Source organism: Limanda limanda, chromosome 2 (genome assembly GCF_963576545.1).
Source record: "Limanda limanda chromosome 2, fLimLim1.1, whole genome shotgun sequence".
In the NCBI taxonomy this organism is placed as follows: domain Eukaryota; kingdom Metazoa; phylum Chordata; class Actinopteri; order Pleuronectiformes; family Pleuronectidae; genus Limanda; species Limanda limanda.
Window position 1 is genome coordinate 29,204,898 of NC_083637.1, and position 23,576 is coordinate 29,228,473.

The following is a 23,576-nucleotide window of genomic DNA, read 5'->3' on the forward strand; positions in this document are numbered from 1 at the left end:
TTTAAAGACAGTTTGAGCGCCTCCTGCAGGGGATGGGCTGCACTTTGTGTATTATATATTTTTACAAGCATTTATGTTTCGTTTTTAATAAGAGGTGGTTTCTGATCAATTTCAAATTCAAATTGTTGGGTGAATAATTTGACTTTTCATTATTGAGCTACTCAAAGGTTGTCAGCTCAGATGTTGCTGCTATTCTCAATAATACTCGTGTGCAATTATCTTATGCCTCCCAGATATAGTGTTAAGTGAACCACACCTGATATAAGTTGTATTACATGTCATTTTGGCTGACGCTTTTGTCCAAAGCGACTTACAATTAGCACACTCATTATTTTAAGAGGGGCCATTTAGGGGTTCAGTATCATGCCAAGGACACTTAGGCATCCAGATGGGGAAGAGTGGGGATTGAACCGGCAACCTTCTTGTTGGAGAACGACCACTCTACCCCCTAGGCCCAACTGATGGACCCTTTATCAAACTTAACAAATTTGTAAGTGCTTTGTAGTTTTTTCTCCATTATGTTTACACAGTGGATCAAAGGAGAAACCAGATGCATATTATTTTGTTGGTAAAAATTGAAGGGTTTTCTCTTAATGTGACCTTTTAAGCCAAGGTTTCAAACTGGCTATACCTGAAATAAATCTTCCTCACAAAGATATCTCAGCATGGAAAGTACTAATCTTAGTATTACATGATATGATTTCATGCTTTTAAAGAATTGCACAATTGTTGGGAAAAGCTATTTGTCAGGACAGATCAATCTTTTTGAAATGGTTGCTTGCTAGTACACCAGGAGTTTGGAAGTTTTTAACTAGCAAAAATCAAAACAACATACAGCGACACCTCTTGAATGCTAAACTTACACACTCACCCAATCTTTTTCTCTCACTTTAATTTTTTGAATGAAAAGCATAAAAACATAATAATATTAAGGCACAACATTGCATAAACAAGGAGATAAAACCTGTGCCGAAGATCACAAATAGGCTAAGGCTGACTAGTATTAATGTTACAGTATTTTACAGTGTAAATATACATTAGTAGAGACGGCACCCTAGGCCGGACACAGGGATCATGTGACCAGGCTTCATGTGACGCTACCTGCAAGTTAAACTTGTGTCTCTTCTGTGTTGAGGACGAGTTTTCACATAACTTTGTTGTGCCTGATATAACACAACCATGATATTACATGGAATAAAAGTGCTCCAAAAACATTTAATGATTTGATAAAATAACAAAAAAAAAGCATTTCTTTTGCACGGTTGTCATCATGCGACCTACTGCAGGTATTGGACATCAGTAATGTGATAACAGGTCTGTCATGTATGGAGGGTTTTCTGTCAACACTCTGATATCTGATGCTTCTGGTGTTGGATCAGTTTCCTGTCCAGCGTCATCAAGCTCCTCACAGTTGCTGTGATGTTGGTTGTCTTCTCTGTGGGGATCCGCTCTTTAGCAGCACCGGTAACCACGTGACCAAGGTTCCACATGTAGATATCACCGTGGTGACTGAGCGAAGGTTTTTGTAAAACGAGATATAAGAGGAAAATCAGTGAGCTAGAGTAGCTGGGAGCTGGAGGTTGTGTGTTCAGGATGTGCTTGGCCACCTGTTTTTGGTTTATCTGTCCCCCTCCAGGTCGTGTGGCCCAGGTCCCATCTGATGTACATGTCAACATACTCTCCAATCATATTCTTACTGTATATTTACAATCTATATTTTGACCATGCTATTCATCCATACTGTAAGACTGCAACATAAATATACTCTTTACACACGACATCTACTGCATGTCAGTCTGTCCTGTAGGAGGGATCCCTCCTCAGTTCCTCTTCTTCCGGTTACCTTCATTTTTTATTTCACTGGTTCATTAAGTTTGAGTCTTTTAGGACAGAAGGTGTCATTTTGTTGAACATCTGTAAAGACCATTGAGGCAAATTTGTAATATTTGGACTGTATGAATACAAAATGTACTTGGTTCTGTCTGTGTATCCGTGTCTATATGTGTAGCTATGTATCTCTGTGTGTGTGTATGTGTGTGTGTGTGTGTGTGTGTGTGTGGTTGCGTGCGTGCGTGCGTGCGTGCGTGCGTGAGAGAGAGAAAAGGGGAGTGGCAGTGACGTATGACGCAGTCACGTGGTGACGTAGTCTGGTCGAATCCAAGATGGCGGTACCTTCACGTTATTCAAAACGGAGGCCTATGTTAATAACAACGTGAGGCCGAGGTCAAAATGGCGGTGGGCCACGTGAGTTACACAAAGGAATCATCAGACAAAGGGATTCTTATCTCTGCATGCTTTTTGCCCCAAATGGCGGCGAGATGCATTCAGGCTCTCTAAGTCTAGATTTGTCTATGTGTGAATGCAGATCGGAGCGTGTGTGTAAGCAGGTTTAAGAGAAGAGAGAGAGAGAGAGAAAGAAATCAGAGGAACCCTCAAAACACCGTACAGTAATTTCACCACTCAATGTCCAAATTAGCGTTGTACATCAATGTTTTGATTGGTAAAATCTCTGTAAACTTACTCGGGCGTTAACATTGCGACCGGGAAGGTTTTGTTGCAGCGCCATAGCACATATAACACAGGACACGGCCTTAACACCGGAACCGGAAGTGCGGCTCGTTTCGGTTAAACAATAGACACGGAGGTCTTAACTAACACGCTCAAATAAAGACACGCTAAGTATTAAAACTAGTCTCTGCCCAGACAATACAGCTTCTTACTGTAAACCCTTGAGGTGTGCGTGCGCGTTCGGCGCAAACGTCCCGGAAGACCAGTGAATGGTTCGTGGCCTCTCAAGGTCTGTTTCGCTGGTTTGTCTGTGGCAGCGGAGATCGTGCTGGACCGAACAGGAACGGATTCTTGCTCCTCAACGGAATGAAATTTCGTCCTTCTGCAGGGATGGACGGCTGTTTTGAAACCGCTGTAGATCGTGTGGAAAGAAAAGTCTATGTGAAACTGTCAGGCCTGTTTGTTTATCTTTAAATATGAGAGAAGCCGATCCAAGGGTTTGGTTTAATCAAGTGTTTTATTAAAGATACAATGAAGAGTTATTCATAGCTATGGACAATTATCACAGCCTATGCTAATTAAGTTAGCAGTAGGAAGTTAACAATGGCCCCGAACAGAAGGGGTTTGATATAATTATAACAGTAGATTTGATGTGATTGGTTATAAAATATTGGAGGTGTGTCACCGCAAATCACTTTGGATCTCCCTTATTGGTACAGCCGCAGTCCCACACCTCTTGTCCCCGAATCCAGGAAGTGACAGAAGAAGCAGCTCTCCGTCATGCTCCTACACTACTCTGCCGGTTGCTAGACAACTCTATCCAGCCAATCTGAGGTTGTCTCATAACCTAGCCTTGAGTAGAAAAAATGTCATGCTCCAGCCATCTCGACTGCACCACATTAACCATAACAAACTCTCTCATCTCTCTTTTATCAAGACAGCTGTGAGACTGACCATCGTTGTGACGCACACACATTTCTAGCTAATTCCAAATATTAAATATGATAAGAGAAAGGTTTAAAATAATGATTTGTATAAGGTATTATACCTGACTCAAACTGCTCCTACCCCCACCCTCCTTTTATTGGTTTTGAGTTCAGTTTCCATAATCCCCTTCACTCACAGACCCCCAGAGAAGCCAAGATTTTAAATTCTCAACAAAACTCGGCCTGCCGAGTGACTTCCTGTCAAGTTAAAATAACAAAAAGTCCTATCAAAATAAAATGTTGACTAAAGATAAAAGTAAGAAAAGAAAAATGAAATAAAACAAACGTTTGTGATTGCCCCCTATAGCAACAAAAACATCTGGATAGACCTGTAGAGGTCTGGAGAGGTCATCAGTGCAGGGAAAAAGCAGTGATTTCTTTGAGTTCAGCAGTTTTATCCTACCTGAGAAGTACCTGCCTCCTCAGGAAGTGGGTCATGGGTTTTGCCGGCCATCAGCCAATGGAATGTCAGGGTTCGACCACAAGGGGCAAGGCTTCACCCTCAGTGGGCGTTTTAGGAACACAGTTGGGGGTCCTGAAGGACACTGGAGATAACCCCCCCCAGGAGAGGGCTCCAGTCTGGAACTGGTTTTTCGAATGTCTTGTAGGCCTCAAGTATTTATGACCTATTGTGTGATGGTCAGCCCACTGGGATCTCCCCCAACAGCAGGATGAGCTTTACATTTAATACAATGCTGTGATATGTTAGGATTTCAAATTTTGAACTATAGTCTTTGTTGACAGAACTCTTAACAATAAATATATAAGTAGTTTTAGCTAGATATAAGGCCTTTGTACAAATGATTTAATAAAGAACTTTTCCTTCCTAATGTTTAATCTACAAATTAGAAATGTGTGGGCGTCACAACGATTGTCAGTCTCACAGATGTCTGATAAGCACTGGAGGTCGGACAGAGTGACTTTGTTGACTTCATTTTGTGACTTGTTTTAGTTTCGAGGATCCGAATGTTTACACAGTCAGGTTTGTTTTGATAAAGCAGAAAACATAATATTCTTTGCTTCGCTGGACAACAGTTTTGCCCCTCATTGCATCTGCTGAGTCAAGGCCTTTCATAAAGTAAACAGGTTGCCTAGCAACTATAGCGTCATTGGGAGTGTCTCCCTGTCTACTTCCGTATTTCAAAGGCCAGGAGGATGGCCTGCGCGTGCGCACTTCGGAGGAGGGAGGAACGAAGATGTACTGTTATAAAATGGATAGATGCCGGATGTTTGGGGCGCTCTGATACAACTAATGTGTGGAAGCCCATTGCTTTGCTGTAACCTGTTCATTGCGTCCTAAATAAATACTTTGATTGACCAAACTGAGTTCGGCTCTTCTTCTCTTAAAGGATAAACGAACACGCTTAACAATTTGGTGACCCCTTGACGTGATTCTTTAAGAGAAGCTCTTTAAGACGTGATAAAGAAGAGAATCTTTTGACCTGACAATTTGGACAACCCAACGTGATTCTTTAAGAGATTAAGTGAAGTTTTTTCCGTTGTATTCCTGAAGAGAATCTTTTGACCAGAAAGACAGGAGACCCCAAAGTCGAGGCTGCTCCTGTTGATTCTCCACATACTCAAACTATAAGGTAAGCAGATAACCTGTTAAAACAAGTTCTGTTCATTGATATAGATTTTGAGTGTGCGGAGATGAGAAGGAGGTAGAAATAATATGTGTAGTGTTTTTGGGAAGCAGTGAAAGGTTACGGCAAAGCAATGTTAATCAAGGGAATGACAAAGGTTGTTTGTAACAGAAATAAGTCTAAACAGTGCAGAGTCTTGGCTGAACAGATAAGTCTGTGACGCAGGAATCCTTTAAACTAATTCGGATTGGACAAGAAACACACCGGTGATCGGGACTAAAAAGAAGAAAGACGACTTGAGCAAATGTTGCATCTCTGCAAACTAAGTTAGTTAGTGTGGGATTCTGGAGGAAGTATGAGCAGCCTACACAGAAGTGAGGTGCTTGACTCGCCAGAACCACCGTAAATCATTCCTAAATTAAAGACCAAGATCTTAAAATATCATTGTGCTTCTGGAGGTAAGAGTTGGCCTGGTCTTACGAGACAGGAGCTTTACTAACCAGACACACCATTGTTTTAATTAGGCACAAATAACGGAAGGCTGTTACGAATAAGTATTTGAAAGAGGAAATTACTGATATAATAATTATAATATTACTATTGATTATATAAATTAGAGGGTGAATGGGAATTTGGGGATAATGTGTGAATTGAAGAGTGTGTGTGCCTGTTGAAAATGAGAGAGGGTGAGATAAGAAGAGGCAAGGTCGAACAACTGAGAGAGATAGAAATAAGAAAAATTGGAATAAGACTAAGATGTGGTATATGCCTGCCATCTGATTTTAGTTGTATGTATGGACGGGAGGGGTAAATGTGGAAAGGACTTGCCAAAGAAAGATTAAGGATGTTTACTGAAGGTTTGAGAGATGAAGTAAAAACGAGAAAGATAAAAATGTGTGTAGGAAGAAGAAAGATCTTTAGGAGTGAGATGTTTCAATCCAGTGATATCCTGCTCTGAGATGGATAATAGAATGTAAAACTTGAGTGGTTAAGAAAGTAGGGGGAAAGATGTGGGAATAGAAATATTTAGTACGTGCACAAGAGGATGAAAAAAGGGAGATAAGAGTGTTTTGGAGTCGGAAAGCCATCTGGGGAAGGCCAGAAGCCTTACAGCTTACAGCTGGCGTTGAGATCACAAAGAGGCTTGGTTGTTTCTATGTTGTTTGTTTGTTTCTATGTTGGTTTGTTTGTTTTTTACTATTGAATTAGATATTTTTTCAGTTTCACCTGCAGTTGCTTTTATTCCACATTCAAATCATCCATTTAAAATTAAATAGACAAGACATGTTAAATCTATTTACAGTTGGAATTTAAACTAGGAGTTTGATTCACCCCCCATGGAACTCTTGTTAGACTCTGGAGACCTAAAATAAATATGTTTCTCCATTTTTTTTTTGTCATTAAAGTTTTTTATTTATTCATGTATATAAAAATGTTTCTCCATTTTTAAAGAAGAATAAATCTGAATTCAATTAAAGGTCAGAGGTCAAATACACCTTAACTCATAGCGTGTTTCATCTTAAATGAAAAGCACAAACCATAATACAAGCCCCTCTGTTTACACATTTTATTCAATGTCATATCTATAATTATATTTAAATTTATTTTGGACCTTTTAACTTTTAAATTCAGGGAAGACGGGTTTTTATTTTTGTTTTGTTTTATATTTTATCTTAACATCTTATGCTCTTAATTTGAAAGGTGATGTTAAGCTCTTGAAGTATATTCTGGTCAGCCGAGAGGTAGATGTGGTTGTCGAAGTTTGATGATGAAGGAAAGGACTGCGGACCCAGTACTTACAAGTATAATAATGTTTATTACACAGAAGTTTCACAGGTCAGACGGATACCATGGTATACCCGGAGACATCACAAACCAATAGTGAAAGTCTGCCTTTGCAGGAGTCGAGCACACATTATATAGGGAGGTTGCGACCCAAGGCAAAACAACATCCCAAATCTCGTGGTTCAGCCGGACACAACTGCATGTGTCCAAGCATACAACACAAATGAAATGGTGTATCCATAAAAAACATGCCTCGTGCAGAAAGACAAAGACCCATGTTCTAGGCTTATCCATTAACAGGTCAGAGATCATTCCCTACAGGCGAGAACTAACTAAAAATATAATAAGGAATTACTGAGAGGCTAAAGATGAGGGCTGCATGCTTAAACATGTGATTCTGGTTCATACCCAGGTTACAGGGATCTATTTAGCTGAATTTACAACACTCTACTTATTGTTTTTAATTTTATTATGAAGGAAATTGTGGCAGAATAACTTTTAAATTGTTTTCTTTCAGCTGTCAACTCTGAAACGTTTGGTTGAATCTCATGTCTCACACATTTGTCCTTTTGTATGTGATTCCTGTTTTATCACAGGACAGTTTGACGTCAAAGCTTCTGAATTATCGTATAATGGAGCAGTCAATACATTTTGGAAAAGGGTTTGAACACAAATACTTGAAATTCAGCTTGTTGATCATTTAATATTTCATGAAATGCCAAAGATTTCTGTCACTATTCTGCCACTTGTTTAATTTTATTTTTAATGTCCACTGATTTGGCCGACCACTCCTCAAAAGTTTTATTGAAATTGTTGACTATCAAAGGAGGGTATGTTTTGTTTAGATTATTTTGTTAGTTTCTTTTTTAATTATAAACTTATATAATCTACTTTAATCTCAATTAAGCATCGCAGTAAATTAATCACTTTTCTTCAGGCAAGCTTAAACACCTGGCCTGAAGCTGATCTGATGCTGTGGATGCTGGTGCTGATGCTGTGAAGCTGAAGCTGAGGACAAAGCTGAGGATGCTGAGGACGAAGGAGATGGTGACGAATGATGATGATGAGGATGAGGACGGGTTTGCACTGGATGGGACGAAAGTTTGGGGGTACATGAAATCCACCTCGAGCTCAGCAACACAGTTGTTGTTTTTTGCACATTGCTTTTAAGAGGGAACCTGTAGAAAAAGATTGCTGCTTATTTGAAAATACACAGCAAGAAGCAGATAGTTGCAGTACATGTTTTACTTTGGTGCCATTAAATGATAACAGAACATGCAAATGAAACAATACTCAAAACATGAACAGTACAAAAAAAGTTTAGAAAACTTGATGTATAACATTTAGGTTTATTTAATGTATCAAAATGAGGAAGTATAACTTTTTTTCATATCGCTCCACACAGATGTTGATGTTCCTGTCTCCTTAGCATAAGCTTGTGTGAAGTTTTAAGTCACTTAATTCATATACATCATGATTTATTCAAAAAGTCCAAGTCACATTTAGCTTTTATCGATGGAATTTTTTTCCCATTATATTTCAGAATTTCCTCCCCGGTTTGTTTTAATCTGCAATTTGAAAATATGCTTAAAATCAGGAGGATTTTGTGGGACATCCATTTCCCCATAGTCTGTAAGGATACAAGGATACAACTATATACAACTCTGTGTGACGGCCTGCAGCCGTCTGCAGTGCACATACCTCAACACTAGCCGACCTGCTGCTGTCCACGTTCAGGACGGCACTCGCACTCTCACTGTCGACTTGGGAAAAGTTGAATTTGATGGTGATGGGTGAAAAAGCGTCTTTCAGACATTTCTATGAGAAAGGAAGAGAAGTCATCTGCATATTGTTGAAGACATATTCACAAAAAAGAGATTTTTCATTTAAGAAATTGATTTCAGCATGAACATGAGAAAAGATCAAATAAATGTACAAGATTTGTGTGTGTGTGTGTGTGTGTGTGTGTGTGTGTGTGTGTGTGTGTGTGTGTGTGTGTGTGTGTGTGTGTGTGTGTGTGTGTGTGTGTGTGTGTGTGTGTGTGTGTGTGTGTGTGTGTGTGTGTGTGTGTGTGTGTGTGTGTGTGTGTGTGTGTGTGTGTGTGTGTGTGTGTGAATGAGTGACATTGTGTCCGTAGGTGTTTTTACCCCCACCTAAAGGACACCTGAACTGAGGCTGAGGGTGGAGCCCTAAGGGAAAGGCTTAAGGAGCCAGCAGCGAGAGCATCTGGGCGTTGCTGAGGAAGACAACACTTTTTTGACCGTGTGCTTTGATGTTTGCCAGGAGAACTGTGCTAAGAAAGACTCTTTAGTTTAATATCTTTTAGTTTATTTATGCCGACTTGTTATCCATCATTTTGCAATAAACGATCAAAGGGACCAACTGGTCTCACCTCTACTCCTCATCCTTTCTACACGCGGCAGAACTAAAACCGAGCTCAGCCACCAGTGGCAGTAAAATAGAAATTGCTGCTACAATCATGATGTGACAAAAAAGGTATTGCTACTTGGAGACGTGGGTCGGTGAGTATTTGAGCTTGAATAACAACAACAACAGAAAACAAGTAAACTAAAGCATGCAGCAGATTTCAATACTGATAGCAAACATTTCAGTGTTTTGTCCAGTGGCACATTTCTGTTACCTGAGTGTTAAAAACCTTTAGCGCAGAGGTCTTCAACAGGGGGTCCGCGACCCCTAGGGGTTCCGCGGAGGTACTGCAGGGGGGTTGCGAAATCTTTGGTTGATTAGACCATTTAATATTTTCGAACCAATCTTTTTCCTAAAATTTAAATGTCTTAACATGCATCCAACATATTGTGAGGCTGATATGACCCTCTGCCTGACAACCTCCATCCGTCCAAGATAAGATAAGTTGTGTGCTACCCATCAGGGTCCGACATCTCACTAATGTGGGAGTATGTGTGGCATCCACAGATGGCTTGAGGATTCACTGTCTCTTTAAAATAAAAACATGAATCTGTGAATTATTGTAATAGCTCAGTGTTGTATGCAAGATGTATGTTTATTAGAGCTGTCAGTTTAACGCGTTATTAACGGCGTTAACGCAAACCCATTTTAACGCCGTCAATTTTTTTTTATGCGAGTTAAAGCAGAGCTGCAGCTGCAGCTTCAGTATCTGTGTTCGGATCCAGTCTGACCTGCTCTTGCTTTTTGTTTTAATATTTCGCCAACTAAAATATATATTTTTAAGCTATTGTAGCGTCCCCGCTTCACAGAACACGGAACTTCTTCGTGGTTTAGTAGCTTTTATTATCCTCTACACGGACATGTGCACTTCTCACTCGCACACATCAACAACAGTGCACTTCCTCATTGAGCCCCGATCCCCAAAATAACCCCATCCTATTGGTCCAAACAGTCACATGTTCCACCCCGACCCCTTCACTGACCCTCAGACATCAGAACGCTCCTTGAACACAGTGTTTTACTGAACATACGTCAAAACCAAACGTAAACATAAACCCAGCCCGTTACACTATTAGGCTGCAGCTATATGGTTTTATTTATTTAAAAATAGGGTACTTCTTATTTCATACATTTTCCACAAATATGGGGAGGACTCAAATAGCCCTACAAAGTTCTGTGTTTAATTTACTTCAAAGTAGGCCGACACTTGCCTGTGTATTTTGTTTGTTTGTTATTTTGTTGCTTTTCTGTTTGAGTAGCTAGCTGAAAGCAAAGAAGTAGTAGGCTTACCTTTTATTGGTAACCTAACTGTTATGGTTCATTGTTTCTGAAATAAGAGGCCTGACTGCTATGTTCACAGCAAATTTGAAATTTTTTAAAAATTAAGCCATGGTTTAACTGCACTATAGGCTGAGTCCTTGTTTATCTGAAATGTGCACTTCATAATTTTATTTTGTACCCCCGTTTGGCAATGTTGTTTTTCAATAAAATAAAACATTTGCATAAAGCAAGCCAATCCACTTTTCCATGTCGATAAGAGCATTAAAACGAAAAAAAATGGGACATTTAGAATAGATAAAAATTTGCGATTAATTGCGATTAATCGCGAGTTAACTATGACATAAATGCGATTAATCGCGATTAAATATTTTAATCGTTTGACAGCACTAATGTTTATAAATGGCAGTGGCATGGCCACCCTACCTTGCACATGTTTAAATTAAAAACATGAATATATGAACCTGTGTAATATTTGAATAGCTTAGTATTGAATGCACAATAACAGGGTTGCTATGTTTATACATGGCACTAGGCCCAGTTTAATATTAAACACAATTTTATACAATATATTTAGTAGGGGGTCCCTGCCCCATCTCTCCACCAGTTTGGGGGTCCTTGGCCTGAAAAAGGTTGAAGACCCCTGCTTTAGCAAATTGTGAAAACACAACTACACACAATTTCGATCCGTCTGTTGCAGAGGTCATGTGCTCAAAACATTTTGCTAATTTTTTACTCTGGCCTACACGACATTTTCCAGTGTGTTAGGGCAGAGCTCCTCAATTATTTTCTGCCTATATAAAATATTGTGAGGACACCTCACACATGTGTCTTGGAATAATTAAACCCAGCAAACTTTTCATATTTCTAAAAGTTTCGTGAGAACAACAACATTTCTTTGAAAGACGTTCAACATGTATTAAGATTGTTGTTAACACAGAATACCCATATATCATGATCATTTTAATGAGCGAATTTTCATCAACCCCCCAGGATCCTCTGATCCCAATTTCAGAACCACTGGTGTTGGTTATGGAAGCAATTTACAGTGTAGTGACATGGATGATATTTATATATAGGTTGTAGGTGCTCTAAAACATATGTGTAGAGTATGAGTGTGAATGAATTGGTCTCCATACAGGCATGTTGACAGGGTACTGGAAGCAAGTTTCATTAGCCGTCAGGTTGCAGGTGGAAGTAAGACTCCAGGCTTTCTTGTCATTTCCAAAGAAACCTTGGTAGGTTTGTCTCACTGGATCCACATTAAGCATGTATGAGATGTTCAGTCCTGAGCTCATCACGTCTATGAGGACACAAAGCAAGATTAAAGTACCTCATTGATAGGGTGTGCACTATTGGCAGCTCGTAATAAATATGTTCATTGGCTCCGGTCCTTACCGGCTTTGCTCTTTGTGCTTTCTACCATTTCAAAGCAGACTTGTAAGATCCCCATGGGTAAACTTTCATCTGTTTTGTCCACACAGTTAATCTCCTCAGTGCTTATTTCCTTAGGAAGAAAAGAGAGATGTGCGGTGACGTTGAAGACAGGACGGGACCTGAAAGATATTGATTAAAGATACAAATTTATTAAATTAATTTTAAAAGATAAAAAATGTATCATTAGACTGTGGTGGAAAATTGGTCAACAAACGAGGTTCTGAGACAAGTTGTCTTTGTAAGTTTATTTGTAAAAGCTGTTTGCAGAAAGGATCACACAGGCAAGGTGGAGGTTGAAAGTGAGATGAAAAGGGAAGTATGTGGATTACCTCCTGACCCAAAATACCCAGGGGGGCGGTGTGTGTGAATGTATTGTTCTGTGACTGGAACACATAGTCTGTAACGGTGCATCCTAAATGTGTTAGAGAGGAAATAGTATCATGTATGGCTATGTGGTTAGGGTGCGTGTTCTTCAAAAAAAGGACAAACACAGTCCAACCTCAGACTAAAGCAAAGCTCACTAGAATGACCTCTGAAAGAAGATGACCTCAGGATCAACTTCTGCAATACATGAAAGGACTTAGGGCTCAGATGCTAGAAAGTGGGTGCACCATAAAGTTATGTTGAGCTGTGCCCTAGATGGAAATGTCTGTTGTAAGGATAAACTAAGAAGTTATTAAGTAAATTTCCATTACAAGACGCTTATTTCTAAAGGATGATGGTACACTAGTGCATAGAGTTGAATCATATTTTGGTAGTTCGTATAGGAGACGGTTGATATTAGTTCCTTCAGTCCTGCTTTACACCTGCCTGGATGAAAACCCTGCTGGTGTTTTTTTGTTTTATTTGTAAAAATATCGCAAATGCAAAAAAAACTGACCTATATTTTGAAATCAGCTTATGAAACATTTTCTAGATGTAATGTGTATTTGTTTGTGAACAGATTTGATAATTTCTTTTATTTATAAAATTTAATAAATATGTTGTCAAGGTTAAGATTAAGATACATTTATTTGTCCCAAACACATGCACAGACATGCACAAGCACACTCATGCAAGGAGGGAAATTTAACCTCTGCTTTTAACCCATCTGGTGCAGGACACACAGAGCAGTGGGCAGCCATGTACGGCGCCCGGGGAGCAGATGTTGGGGGAGTAAGGTACCTTGCTCAGGGGCACTAGACAGGGTAGGGAGAATCCTCTTGGATTTTTGGACAGATCAATCAAGGTCCGTCTTTTTGTTGTTTCTCCGTGGAGTTGAACCAGAGACGAACCAGAGACCTTTTCTGCCCATAGTCCAAGTTTCTGCCACTAGTCTACCGCCTCTCAGGGGCTTGTAGAGCTCTGTGATGTAGAGCCTCGTCATGTACCATAAAACACCCTGAGTGTATTGATCTGGTTACTTATAGTGCTTAGTAGGTTCTCAGGTCAAGCGTTCACTATTTCTGTACAGCAATTTGTGAGCACACACTTTGTACACACTTAGCCATACAGCATGCACGTCACAAAAAAAACCTTTTTATCTGATTCTGATTCATACTGTTAAAGGTTCAGTGTGTAGTATTTAGTGACATCTAGTGATGAAGTTGCAGCTGAATACCCCTCACCCCACTCCCCTCTTATAAACATGACATGAACCTGTGGTAACCTTCAGTTGCTCCAGTCTGGGCTACTGTAAAAAGCATGGCGGTCTCTGTACATTACCAATGTAAATATAAAGAATTTAAATATAAAGGGCCCATTCTGTGGAAAATAAAATAATGATTCGTACAAATTAGATGAAACACACTTGTGAAAACATCACTAGGATTATTTTATATTCACTTTCTGCCAATAGATCCTTTCATCTAAATCTAACACACTGAACCTTTAACGAACACAGTATCCCTACCTTAAGACAACAGCCATGCCCTGTGATCCGATCAAAATATCTGGAAGTCCATCCTCTCCGAGGTCAATGCGCCCATCAATGGCCTGTCCGAAGAATCTCATCTCAGGTCTTATTTCCTGTCCCATGATTCTCTGGAATAACAGATTGGAAAACTGAAAGTGTGCAAAAATTCTAAGTTACTCATTAGAGAGGTGGTGGAAACAGATGACGCTCGATTGATGGGGCAACATCTACGTAACCACACTGCAGCCACTATGCTCACTACCAAAAAGGAGCCATAAGGATCATACATGATGTTGGATATCAGGAACAATCTGATAATCTGATTTTGAAGTCACATGCATTGAAACTCATGGATCTGGTGGGATTTACAGTTGCTATGTGTAGAATTTAGTGAAATCTAGTGGTGAAGTGTCATGTGCTGAATACACCTCACTTCACCCTCCCCTTCCAAACATGATAGAGAACCTGTGGTAACCTTCAGTTTTCATAAAAACTCAAAGTGTGTTTATTTTGTCCAGTCATGGCTACTACAAGAAACATGGCGGCTTCCATAGAGAGGACTGAATATTTATGTTGTGTTTTTTTCTACTACATATGTTGTTGATTAATTATTTTGTGATTTTTGCTGTAAATATATTTCATTCTATCTTTTCTATTTCTATTCTATCTAACATTTTTAAAATTAACTAAACTAAACTAAACACAAGTTTAGTTTGTCCTTTAGAAGATGTGAGTTTTTGTTTTATTCAAAAGACAATTTCATACTGTGTAATGAGGAATGAATAAATATCTGTCAAAGATTTTGACAGACAGTATAGAGATGACAGGAAATTAGGAAGATTCAACAAACGTCCCCATGGTGGATTTGACCTGGTGAAATTGTGGTTCATCTTAATGCTGTATTCACTGGGTTTCCTTGATGCACCACTGGTTGATGTGTGGTTGATGAATCTACCCACAGCATGTCAGTGATGAGCTCACCTGGCTGAAAGTGCTGCGTATGCCATTGTGTCTGTCACCAAGGTAGATGTACACAGCCCCTCTGTTATCATCCTCAAGGGGGGCCCCAACAGCAACGTCTCGGAGTTCGTCTCCGTTAAGATCCGCAAGGCTGGAAATGGTGGTGCCAAATCTGCCCATGGATGCTGTCACATTTAGTACAATTTCCAGTTGCATCTGTAGAAGTCAATTCATTATGAAAACAAATGCATCAATTAAAAAAGTTAAGGAAACAAATAAGAAGCATCACAGTTCAGGTGAAGCTTTATCGCTGCCCCCACCTCCTCAGACAGTATGTAGACATAGATCCGGCCTTCTTTCTCCTCATGGGGCTGATAGAACAGGGGAGCTCCCACCAACAGGAAGTCAGTGTTACCATCTGAGTCTATATCTACTGAGCACAGCTCTGCACCAAAGTAGGAGCCAATCTGAAAAAGTGGGGCATACAATTGCAGAGGGTCTAAACATACACTTGCTAAAATATTTTGAAAAACCAACATGTATTTGAGTAGAGTAAGGATAATCATGTATTGTGCTTCCAAGAGCTGTCATTTTCTCACACATTTACTTAAAAAAAAGAAGAGTCACCAAGCAACCACGCCAAGCAAAACTTTTATGTAATTATGTTTCGATAACTCATTATAAACAACCTTTTCAAGACAGTGTACCTACCTGGGTACCATTTAGTGATTGGGCTGCGGCCCAATTACCACCATCACGACTGAAAAGTAGGACCTGTCCTGTGTGCTCAAATCTTGGTGCACCCGCAAAGTATAGAGAAGCATTGTCCCTCTTGCCAACAGAGATGGAGTATCCTGCAACAGTGACCGTCACTTACAATACAGAATGTGTGTTAATTTCTAAGAAGCCAAGTGCTTTACAATACAAAGCTATTTACCTTTTCATGTCTCCTGCCAAATGAAACTATTTTAATAAAGGGGCAGGTGATATGGTAATGATTGTTATATGACTTTACCCATGAAAGAGTCCTTCTTCATTGGTAGATCTTCAATTTTTGTTTCTTTTCCTTCATGGATCTCTTGGAGATAGCCCCCCCAGCTCTTTGAGACCACTGAACCCAGGATCAACGTATTCTGTCAACAGAGAAATGCATTGCTAGTCATGGCACAGAGAAAAGTGGAGCTACCAGTGGGTGCTATGTCGAATGCTCAGTCTGAACTACTGCTGTCAAACTGGTTGGTCCACTGGGGCACTAGAGAAATGTTGTTTCATCCAGAAAAAACAATGGAAGATTGTAAACAGTGGTCCCTCAACAAGACAGCCGCTTTGTTCAGGAGGGAATTAACTCTACTGTTTGTCTGCACCTGTGTATAGAAAGCACTGGGATTTTGAATGTGCTCAGATTTTTGTCCGTTTTCACTTTACTCACGTTATAGAAGACAGCACTGAATCCACTCTGAGCCATTTCCTCCTTCAAGTCTCCTCCTCGAGCCACACTGGAGCCTAAATATGGAACAAAACTAGTTCACAAGTATTGGTGTGTATAGGCTGAGGTATTTGTTATGACATTGTTTGATAGAGAGGAAAGAAAAATATCCAATATCACCTTCCATTTTAAAAATCCTTTTTTGAAACTTTTCCAGTATTCCTTTCAGTCCGTTGTAGTCCTCGATTTTAAAGGCATATTGGTCTGCTGGTTTTGAAGCAATGGCTGTGAATTTTTCTAACTGAGCGTATTTGACCTGAAATCAGAATGCAGTTTGATATTATGACCCACGTCTAAGTCTGAGGTCGTAAAAAGAAACAGCACAGGCTGAAAGGCTGAGCTCTTACATGATTGTTACACTAACATTTCAAGAGAAAACAGTTTAGCGTTGCTGGTCATACATTTCAGTTCTTTTGTGAGAAGTGCAATTGTGCATCTCTGTAGGAGTTCTATGAGCTGAATGTCTGTCTGTATGTGGAATGCATATCCTGTGAACCAGAATTTTGAAATACACTGCGTTCAATATGAATAAAAATGGGATAAACAGGTGACCAGCACTCGGTAGCAGTCAGAAGGGGCGGGACCCTCAATCTGTGTACCAGATTCAACAGGTCTTCTTCTAAGTCTTAGAGTCTAATTCCTCTGATAAACATCAGCAGAAATATCCCATATTACCCGAATTCACCCTATATATACACAGTATATAAACCACACATTTAGCTCAGCAGGATGAACACAGGACGAGAGAAGTAAACTAGTAACATAAATAAGACAGAGTAAGAAGAGTAATAAAACATATAAAATCACAGCTTACCCCAATGACAAGGCGAATGATCTGTTTCTCATCATATTTTTTAATAATCCCATTGTCTCTGTCACTGGGCTCGCCATCTGTGATCATTACCAGAACTTTAATTGCATCAGGAGAGGCACCTGCAGTTAGGTTTTCCAAGATATTTATCCTGAAAAAAACAAATAGTAAAGTGTTTTTTAATTGCTCAGAATAAACAAAACTCCATCTATAAATATTAATAAATCGACAATTATAACTTAACTGAACTCACATCACAAATTCGAGGGCTCCATGTGTGTTGGTCAGATCCTCCATGTGGGGTTCTTTCTTTAGTTTTTTAAGAGCGCTGCCATCTTGATAGTCGTTGAAGTCAAATACCGTCCTGGATTCTGAGGAGAACTGAACTGCTGAGAACTGGAAAATGCATGAAACAGACAACACAATACAATTTAACACAACACCATTTGTATATAATTCAACAAATAAAAGTCATGAACTCTTTAATGTTGCAGTGGAGCAGTGACCTTGAATGATGTGTTCTTAAGGCTGGCCATTAAATCCACTATGAAATCTTTATTTTTGTTGAACTCAGTTCCGGTCATACTGCCTGATCCATCAACAAGAAAGACAAGGTCCACTGTCTTTTTGGTACATTCTGAAAAGTAATATGTAGAATAAAACCATTGTTTGTTTTGACAAAAACATGAAGAACAAGATGTGAGCAATGGAGACATTTCCAGTCTTTCCTCATCTCTTACCTTGGAAAGCAGGAGTGAAAGAGGAGATTGTCTGAAGACTATATGTCATCTTGTAACACACAGTGTTCAGATAGGAGTTTTCATTACATTCATGGGCTACACTTGGGCTGCAAACCTAAGTCCAAACATAAGTGGTAAAGGAAATTAGATTCATAACATTGATTTGTAATGGTTTTATCTAATTATTGGCCTTTGTGATTTTCTTACAATGAACTGGGAGCTTGTGGAGTCTGCGGCGATCGACAGGCCGAGGAGCTTCACTGGTAACGTTTCGTCTTTCATAGTAATGTCTGAAACAGTAGCATTTAATTAGTACTAGAATAATGCAAAGCATTTCAGCTACATTATCAAGTCTCTATTTTAGGCCTCACATTTCTGTATTGTTGAGAAGTGTACTTTGTGTGTGGTTAATTGTGTAACATTGACTGTATTCAACACTGTATTTGTATACCTTCAGCATTGAAACACTGGGTGCTTTGGTTTTTGTAAGGTCTGCATACTCCTCCAGATCCATTGAGCTGCAGCGGCGCAGTGACGATTATCCTGAGAACGAGGTGAACAACCATGAAAACAGTCGTCTGAACCATTGAAGTAATTACGGTGGACACAGCAGCCCAATTTCAACACAAAGAAAATGCTCTCTGTGTGAAGCAGGATGTGAAGTCATGCTTTTGTGATGAACAGCAAGATCTGGATGCATCCGTCAAAGTGATCAACAATAACGTCTGACAGTTCTTTACACCTCTGCAGTAGAAGGAAACCTCATTTATCTTCCGCTTCTACTTCTTGAGTCATAAGGATTATGGCGATATCAGCAACAGTAATAATCAACTGAACCTCCAGGTTGAACATGCAAACTTACCCTTTGTCTGTGCCAGACGTGAACTGAAGCACTTTGTATCCAAAGAAATCTTTCTTTTCACCAGCATAGACATCGGGATTTATTGCATCAATGTTGAAAGCCAAAGAAAGAGGAGCTGCTGCAATTAAAAAAAATTACTTGTTTTTTTTCTTGCAAGCTTTAATCTTATTCCGTAGAAGTAATAATAATCAACAGTTTGAATATTGTATTTAAACTTTGTTAAGCCTCATTACTACACATGTTAAGAAAACATTGATCTACTTTAGGGCTACAGTGTTTCTACACAATTATTGTTTCAGATTTAACAAAAGATTCTGCACAAATGATCATATTCAATTTTATCAAAGAAAAAGTAGATAGAAAGTAAAATGATACCCAAGTGTATCTGAGGCAAATGGTTTCATATCTATCCAACTTCATGCTCTTACACATATTCATATATATTTCCTAAAATACGAACCAATACTTACATACTAACCTGGATATTTTCCAATTGTTGACCTTGATGTACAATTAAACCTTAAATGCACTGTTCTCAAGCAGCATTGATTTGGGAGGATATGAATATTGCAAATTATCAAGAAAATCTGGATTCACCAGAACCTTCCATTCTTTGTTATCTTTATTAGAGCTTTTCAAAAATGTTTTTGCTTGAAGCTGTACTAATCATATTTAAAAAAATTTTAGATCAAATAATAGAAAAATCTCGTAAACAAACTCACAGAGAATCCACAGCCCAGCTCTGCTGTTTGTTCTCTCTCACAGGTCTCATAAGTGTCGTTTCCAAGAATAGCAGCAGGCAGCTATTTTCTAAAAGCCCTCAAAACTCATTTTACGCAACTATATCTGCTTAGCAACAAATATTCAAGTTGAAATGGTCCATTCATAAGGTTTTGTAACTTTACATAACATCCATTTCTTTGGGTATAACGAAAAGAAAGATCTATTAGTTTTAAGACTAAAACACTCAAACACACATTCTCCCAGAAACACAATTCATCTCGTGGAGAAATTTTGTCCGATAAATGTGGGAAATATTATTTTCTTACCAAGAGCCACCATGTAGGTGAGAAGGAAAATATTACGCTGGTCTCTCATCTTCCACATGAATCTTCTCAAGGCTAAAGATGGTGCTGCTTGACACTTTAAACCCTATGTGCAACACCTCCTGTGCGCTTTTTAAATGAGGGAGTTACGGTAACAGATGGTTGTGACACTTCTCCTCTCACGACAATGCTCTCAGCAAAATTTATCTCTTCCCTCACACTTTCGCTTTTAGTTTGCTGCTCTGAAATGTACGGTGGCTCTGAGAGCTCAACGCACAGAAACGGACTGTAAATACAGAAACGCACTGCAAATACACAAATACAGAAAACGACAACGGAGGTGTTTCCAGAGGACACCTAAAAGTGACGGACACGTGCGTTTGTTGTTGCTGGCGCAGTTTGGAGTTGTTAAAGTTGGTGTACGTCACTGATCTTTGAAAAATTGCAAAACTATATACGTTTTTTGTTCATCTTTTTATAAATAATCAACTTTATTACTGCAGATGTATCCTGTTCACCCTCTGAGACCCACTGGGCTGTTTACGATCTCAAATATCATGTATTTAGAGCGTCATGACTCCACTGGTCTGAGCTGGAGACATGCTGTTTTCTCCTGTTAAACTGAATAAACAGCGCTAACAAGCAAGCCCCTGTGTGTGAGGAAATGTATTGTCCATATTGTGCAGGGGTAGGTAACCTTTACTATCAAAAGAGCAAGTTTGCCCCCTCTTCCGTGCTCAGATCTCACTGTCCGTCTCTCCGAGCGAGTTGGCGGCGGCGGAGCACCGCATTAAATTGAGCCGTCATCTGGGAAGCCAGCCGCCCCCTCTGGTTTTTTTTGCGCGTCTACTTGTGGCTTTACGGTAAAACAGCATGGTTGGGTGAAACGGCCCAAAATTAAGAAAAACACAACTTTATTTTATTGGATTTTTTTTTTCAATCTTCATGGCGTACCTACTCATGTCAATTATCTTGTATTTTTAATGCAAATTAAAGGGCAAGTCTGTAATGAATACGAATGTATTCATAATGTCAGCATATTTGGAAGCTGATTAAAAATATTTCTTAAGAGGTTATAAGTTACTTCGAGTGGATTCTTGTTCATGGTGTCTCTGACTATGATAATAAAAATCTTTGTGTATTTTTACTGTAGAATAACTGAGAAAATGAAAGGGGAAATCTGTGAAAGTGGCCCAATGCATTCTTGATGTTGCCATATTTGGAAGCTGATTAAAAATATTCCTTGAGAGGTTATAAATTACTTCGAGTGGATTCTTGTTCATGGTGTCTGACTATGCTGAGATACATTTTTGTGTATTACAGTGGTCCTTTTTAAACAGACTTGCCCTTCAATTTGCAGTAAAAATACATAACAGAAACGTCATGAAGATAAAAAAAAAAAAAATCGAATGAGAGACTATAACTAAAATATAGTTGTTTTTTCGTTCTTTTTAGGCGCTCCGACTATCTATACGCTTTACCGTATGAGGCAGTAGTAGACGCGCAACAAAAACCCGAGTGGCGGCTGGCTTCCCAGATGACGGCTCACTTTACTGCAGTGGCGGAGCCACGGGGAAAGTCTGGGTGTGAGCTATTTGGGAGCACAGACACAGACACACAGACACAGACACACAAACACACACACACACACAGGGCCGGTCTTTCCTACAGGCGACATAGGCGGTTGCCTAGGGCGCCACTCAGAGGGGGGCGCCAAAAACTGCGCCCAGCAAAAAAAAATAAAAAAAATCTATATATAAAAAAAATAATTTTTGCGCCCCCTTCTATATGTGGTATGCCCCAAAATATTGTATTTAATGACTTTAACAGTAATTAAAGATTATTCCTACTTATATACGTGATAGTCACGTGGTTTATGTCTCATTAGAGAAATCAGTAAACGACCGCAGCACTCAGGTGGAACGTTTGGGACGGGAGCAGTTGCACCCCGGACAGTCTCTATGGGGGTAACGTCCTCCCACATGCCAGATGCAGTCTGGATGAGGAACGGAATGCTCCGTGTCTTAATTGCTGCTGCATTCATCCTGTATTCTACGGGTTAGTAGTGGGTGAGAGTCACCTACGTTAGCTCCTAAAGCTTCGCTTGATCACCACGAGTGTCATTGAGACATATAAATATCGTTTTGATTGTCTACTTAGACTGGTAAAAACTTAGAAACTCCGCTGTGCAGTGGGACACTCGCGCCAATAGGTGGGCGGGGCTACATTCGCCTTTATAGGTGTTTATTTTACCTGCGCTTCGTCTTGCAGGCGGGTCGAGATAGTATATTGTTTTAGACAGGGTGTAGTTCAGCTCCGACACAAACAGACTCTGTAATTAAGTCATGTATTGTTATTGTGCCTTATAAGACCAGTTATAAGCCAATGTTCAATAGGTCTATATTGTAAATGTTTATATTTCTTTATGAGTGATAATGTTTGAAGTAAAGAGACACCATAATAATTGAATGTATGTTTTATGCACTTTAAAATGCAGTTACACTCAGAGAAATGCTTGTACTTGAAATTGTGTTTAATTTGAATAAGATGCAGTCTGGATGAGGAACTGAAGGCTCCATGTCGTTATTGCTGCTCCATTCATGCTGTATACTTTGTTGCTGTGGTATTAACATTAGGGTAAAATGAGCCAAAAATCGAAAACGGTGTTGTCAGAACATGCTAGCACATTGAGGCTTATGGTTAGAGTGTGTGTGTCCAAGCAACTTCGACGAAGAAATACATAATTTTTTACGTTTTTGTGGAAAATCGCCAGGAGTGAAGCTTGCCTAGAGCGCTAAATGTGCTAGGGCCGGCCCTGCACACACACACACAAACACACTCGCCCTCTCCTGGTATTTCCTGATGGCCTGATACGATAATGATTTAAAACAACAACTTTACGTCCACGTTAATCATATGCAAACTGATTCGCTAAGTACATGGTTCGCGAAAAATATGCATAGCACTGTACAGCCACTGCAGAGGGCTGAAGAGCTGCGTGAGGCTCCAGAGCCGCGGGTTGCCGACTCCTGTGTGGAATGTGAGAAGCGTGTTCTTTTATCCTTTAAGAGAAGTAGAGCTGAACTCGGTTTGCTCAATCAAAGTATTTATTTAGGAAGCAATGAACAGGTTACAGCAAAAGACAATGGGCTTCCAGTACATTAGGTGTATCAGAGCGCCACGAACATCCGGCATCTGTCCATTTTATAACAGTAGATCTTCGTTCCTCCTCCTCGGAAGTGCGCACGCGTAATCCATCCTCCTGGCTTCAGGAATACGGAAGTGAACAGGGAGACACTCCCAATGACGCTATAGTTGCTAGGCAACCCGTTTTACTTCATAATTGTCCTTGAACCACAGATGCAATGTCGGCCAAAGGTGTTTACAATTGGAGAAAAGATTATTATGTTTCCAGCTAAACAAATCTGACTGTGAACATTCGCAGCAACTGAACCCAAAGCAACATACAACATTAAGTCAACAACGTCACTCTGTCTGACCTCCTATCAAGACAGCTGTGAGACTGACATCAATATGACACACACACAATTCTTGTAGATTAAACCTTAGGAGAGGAAAAGGTTATTATTAAAATAATTTGTACGAATGCCTAATATATAGCTTTATATATATATCTTTATTGTTTAGAGTTCAGTCAGCAAAGGCTATAGTTAAAAGTTTGAAATTCCTAACAGGAACCGACTTTGTTTGATGTATTGGACATGTTTGTGTCTCTTGTGGCAGCAGTGTCCATCACTTTTAGCTGTCCT

General features: G+C 39.6%; 1 protein-coding gene across 2 annotated transcripts; it reads right to left on the reverse strand.

Annotated features, from left to right (window-relative positions):
* Nucleotides 1–6,876: 6,876 nt before the first annotated feature.
* LOC133020405 (integrin alpha-L-like) lies at nucleotides 6,877–20,099 on the reverse strand. Of its 2 annotated transcripts, none has more exons than XM_061086957.1 (19): nucleotides 19,810–20,099; nucleotides 18,761–18,875; nucleotides 18,350–18,441; nucleotides 18,106–18,188; nucleotides 17,899–18,013; nucleotides 17,665–17,795; nucleotides 17,412–17,554; nucleotides 17,162–17,309; nucleotides 16,468–16,603; nucleotides 16,291–16,364; nucleotides 15,877–15,994; nucleotides 15,573–15,715; nucleotides 15,182–15,328; nucleotides 14,883–15,077; nucleotides 13,899–14,029; nucleotides 11,969–12,126; nucleotides 11,710–11,873; nucleotides 8,567–8,683; nucleotides 6,877–8,043 (listed from the first exon to the last, which is right to left on the reverse strand). In XM_061086957.1, the coding sequence occupies exons 1-19, from the start codon at nucleotides 19,865–19,867 to the stop codon at nucleotides 8,032–8,034; spliced, it is 2,280 nt and encodes a 759-aa protein (XP_060942940.1). In that variant the 5' UTR covers nucleotides 19,868–20,099; the 3' UTR covers nucleotides 6,877–8,031. The 2 variants fall into 2 exon arrangements, with proteins under 2 accessions (XP_060942940.1, XP_060942931.1); XM_061086948.1 differs by having other exon boundaries at nucleotides 18,761–18,878.
* Nucleotides 20,100–23,576: the final 3,477 nt, after the last annotated feature.

What these genes read in the sequence shown, in the direction of transcription:
- LOC133020405 (XM_061086948.1), bottom strand. Translation starts at nt 19,867, where the DNA reads ATGTGGAAGATGAGAGACCAGCGTAATATTTTCCTTCTCACCTACATG. An exon ending in GAAGAAGGACTCTTTCATGG is followed by an intron (nt 15,716 to 15,876) that starts GTAAAGTCATAT and finishes TCACTGTTGCAG; the next exon opens with GATACTCCATCTCTGTTGGC. An exon ending in GGCATGGCTGTTGTCTTAAG is followed by an intron (nt 12,127 to 13,898) that starts GTAGGGATACTG and finishes AATATCTTTCAG; the next exon opens with GTCCCGTCCTGTCTTCAACG.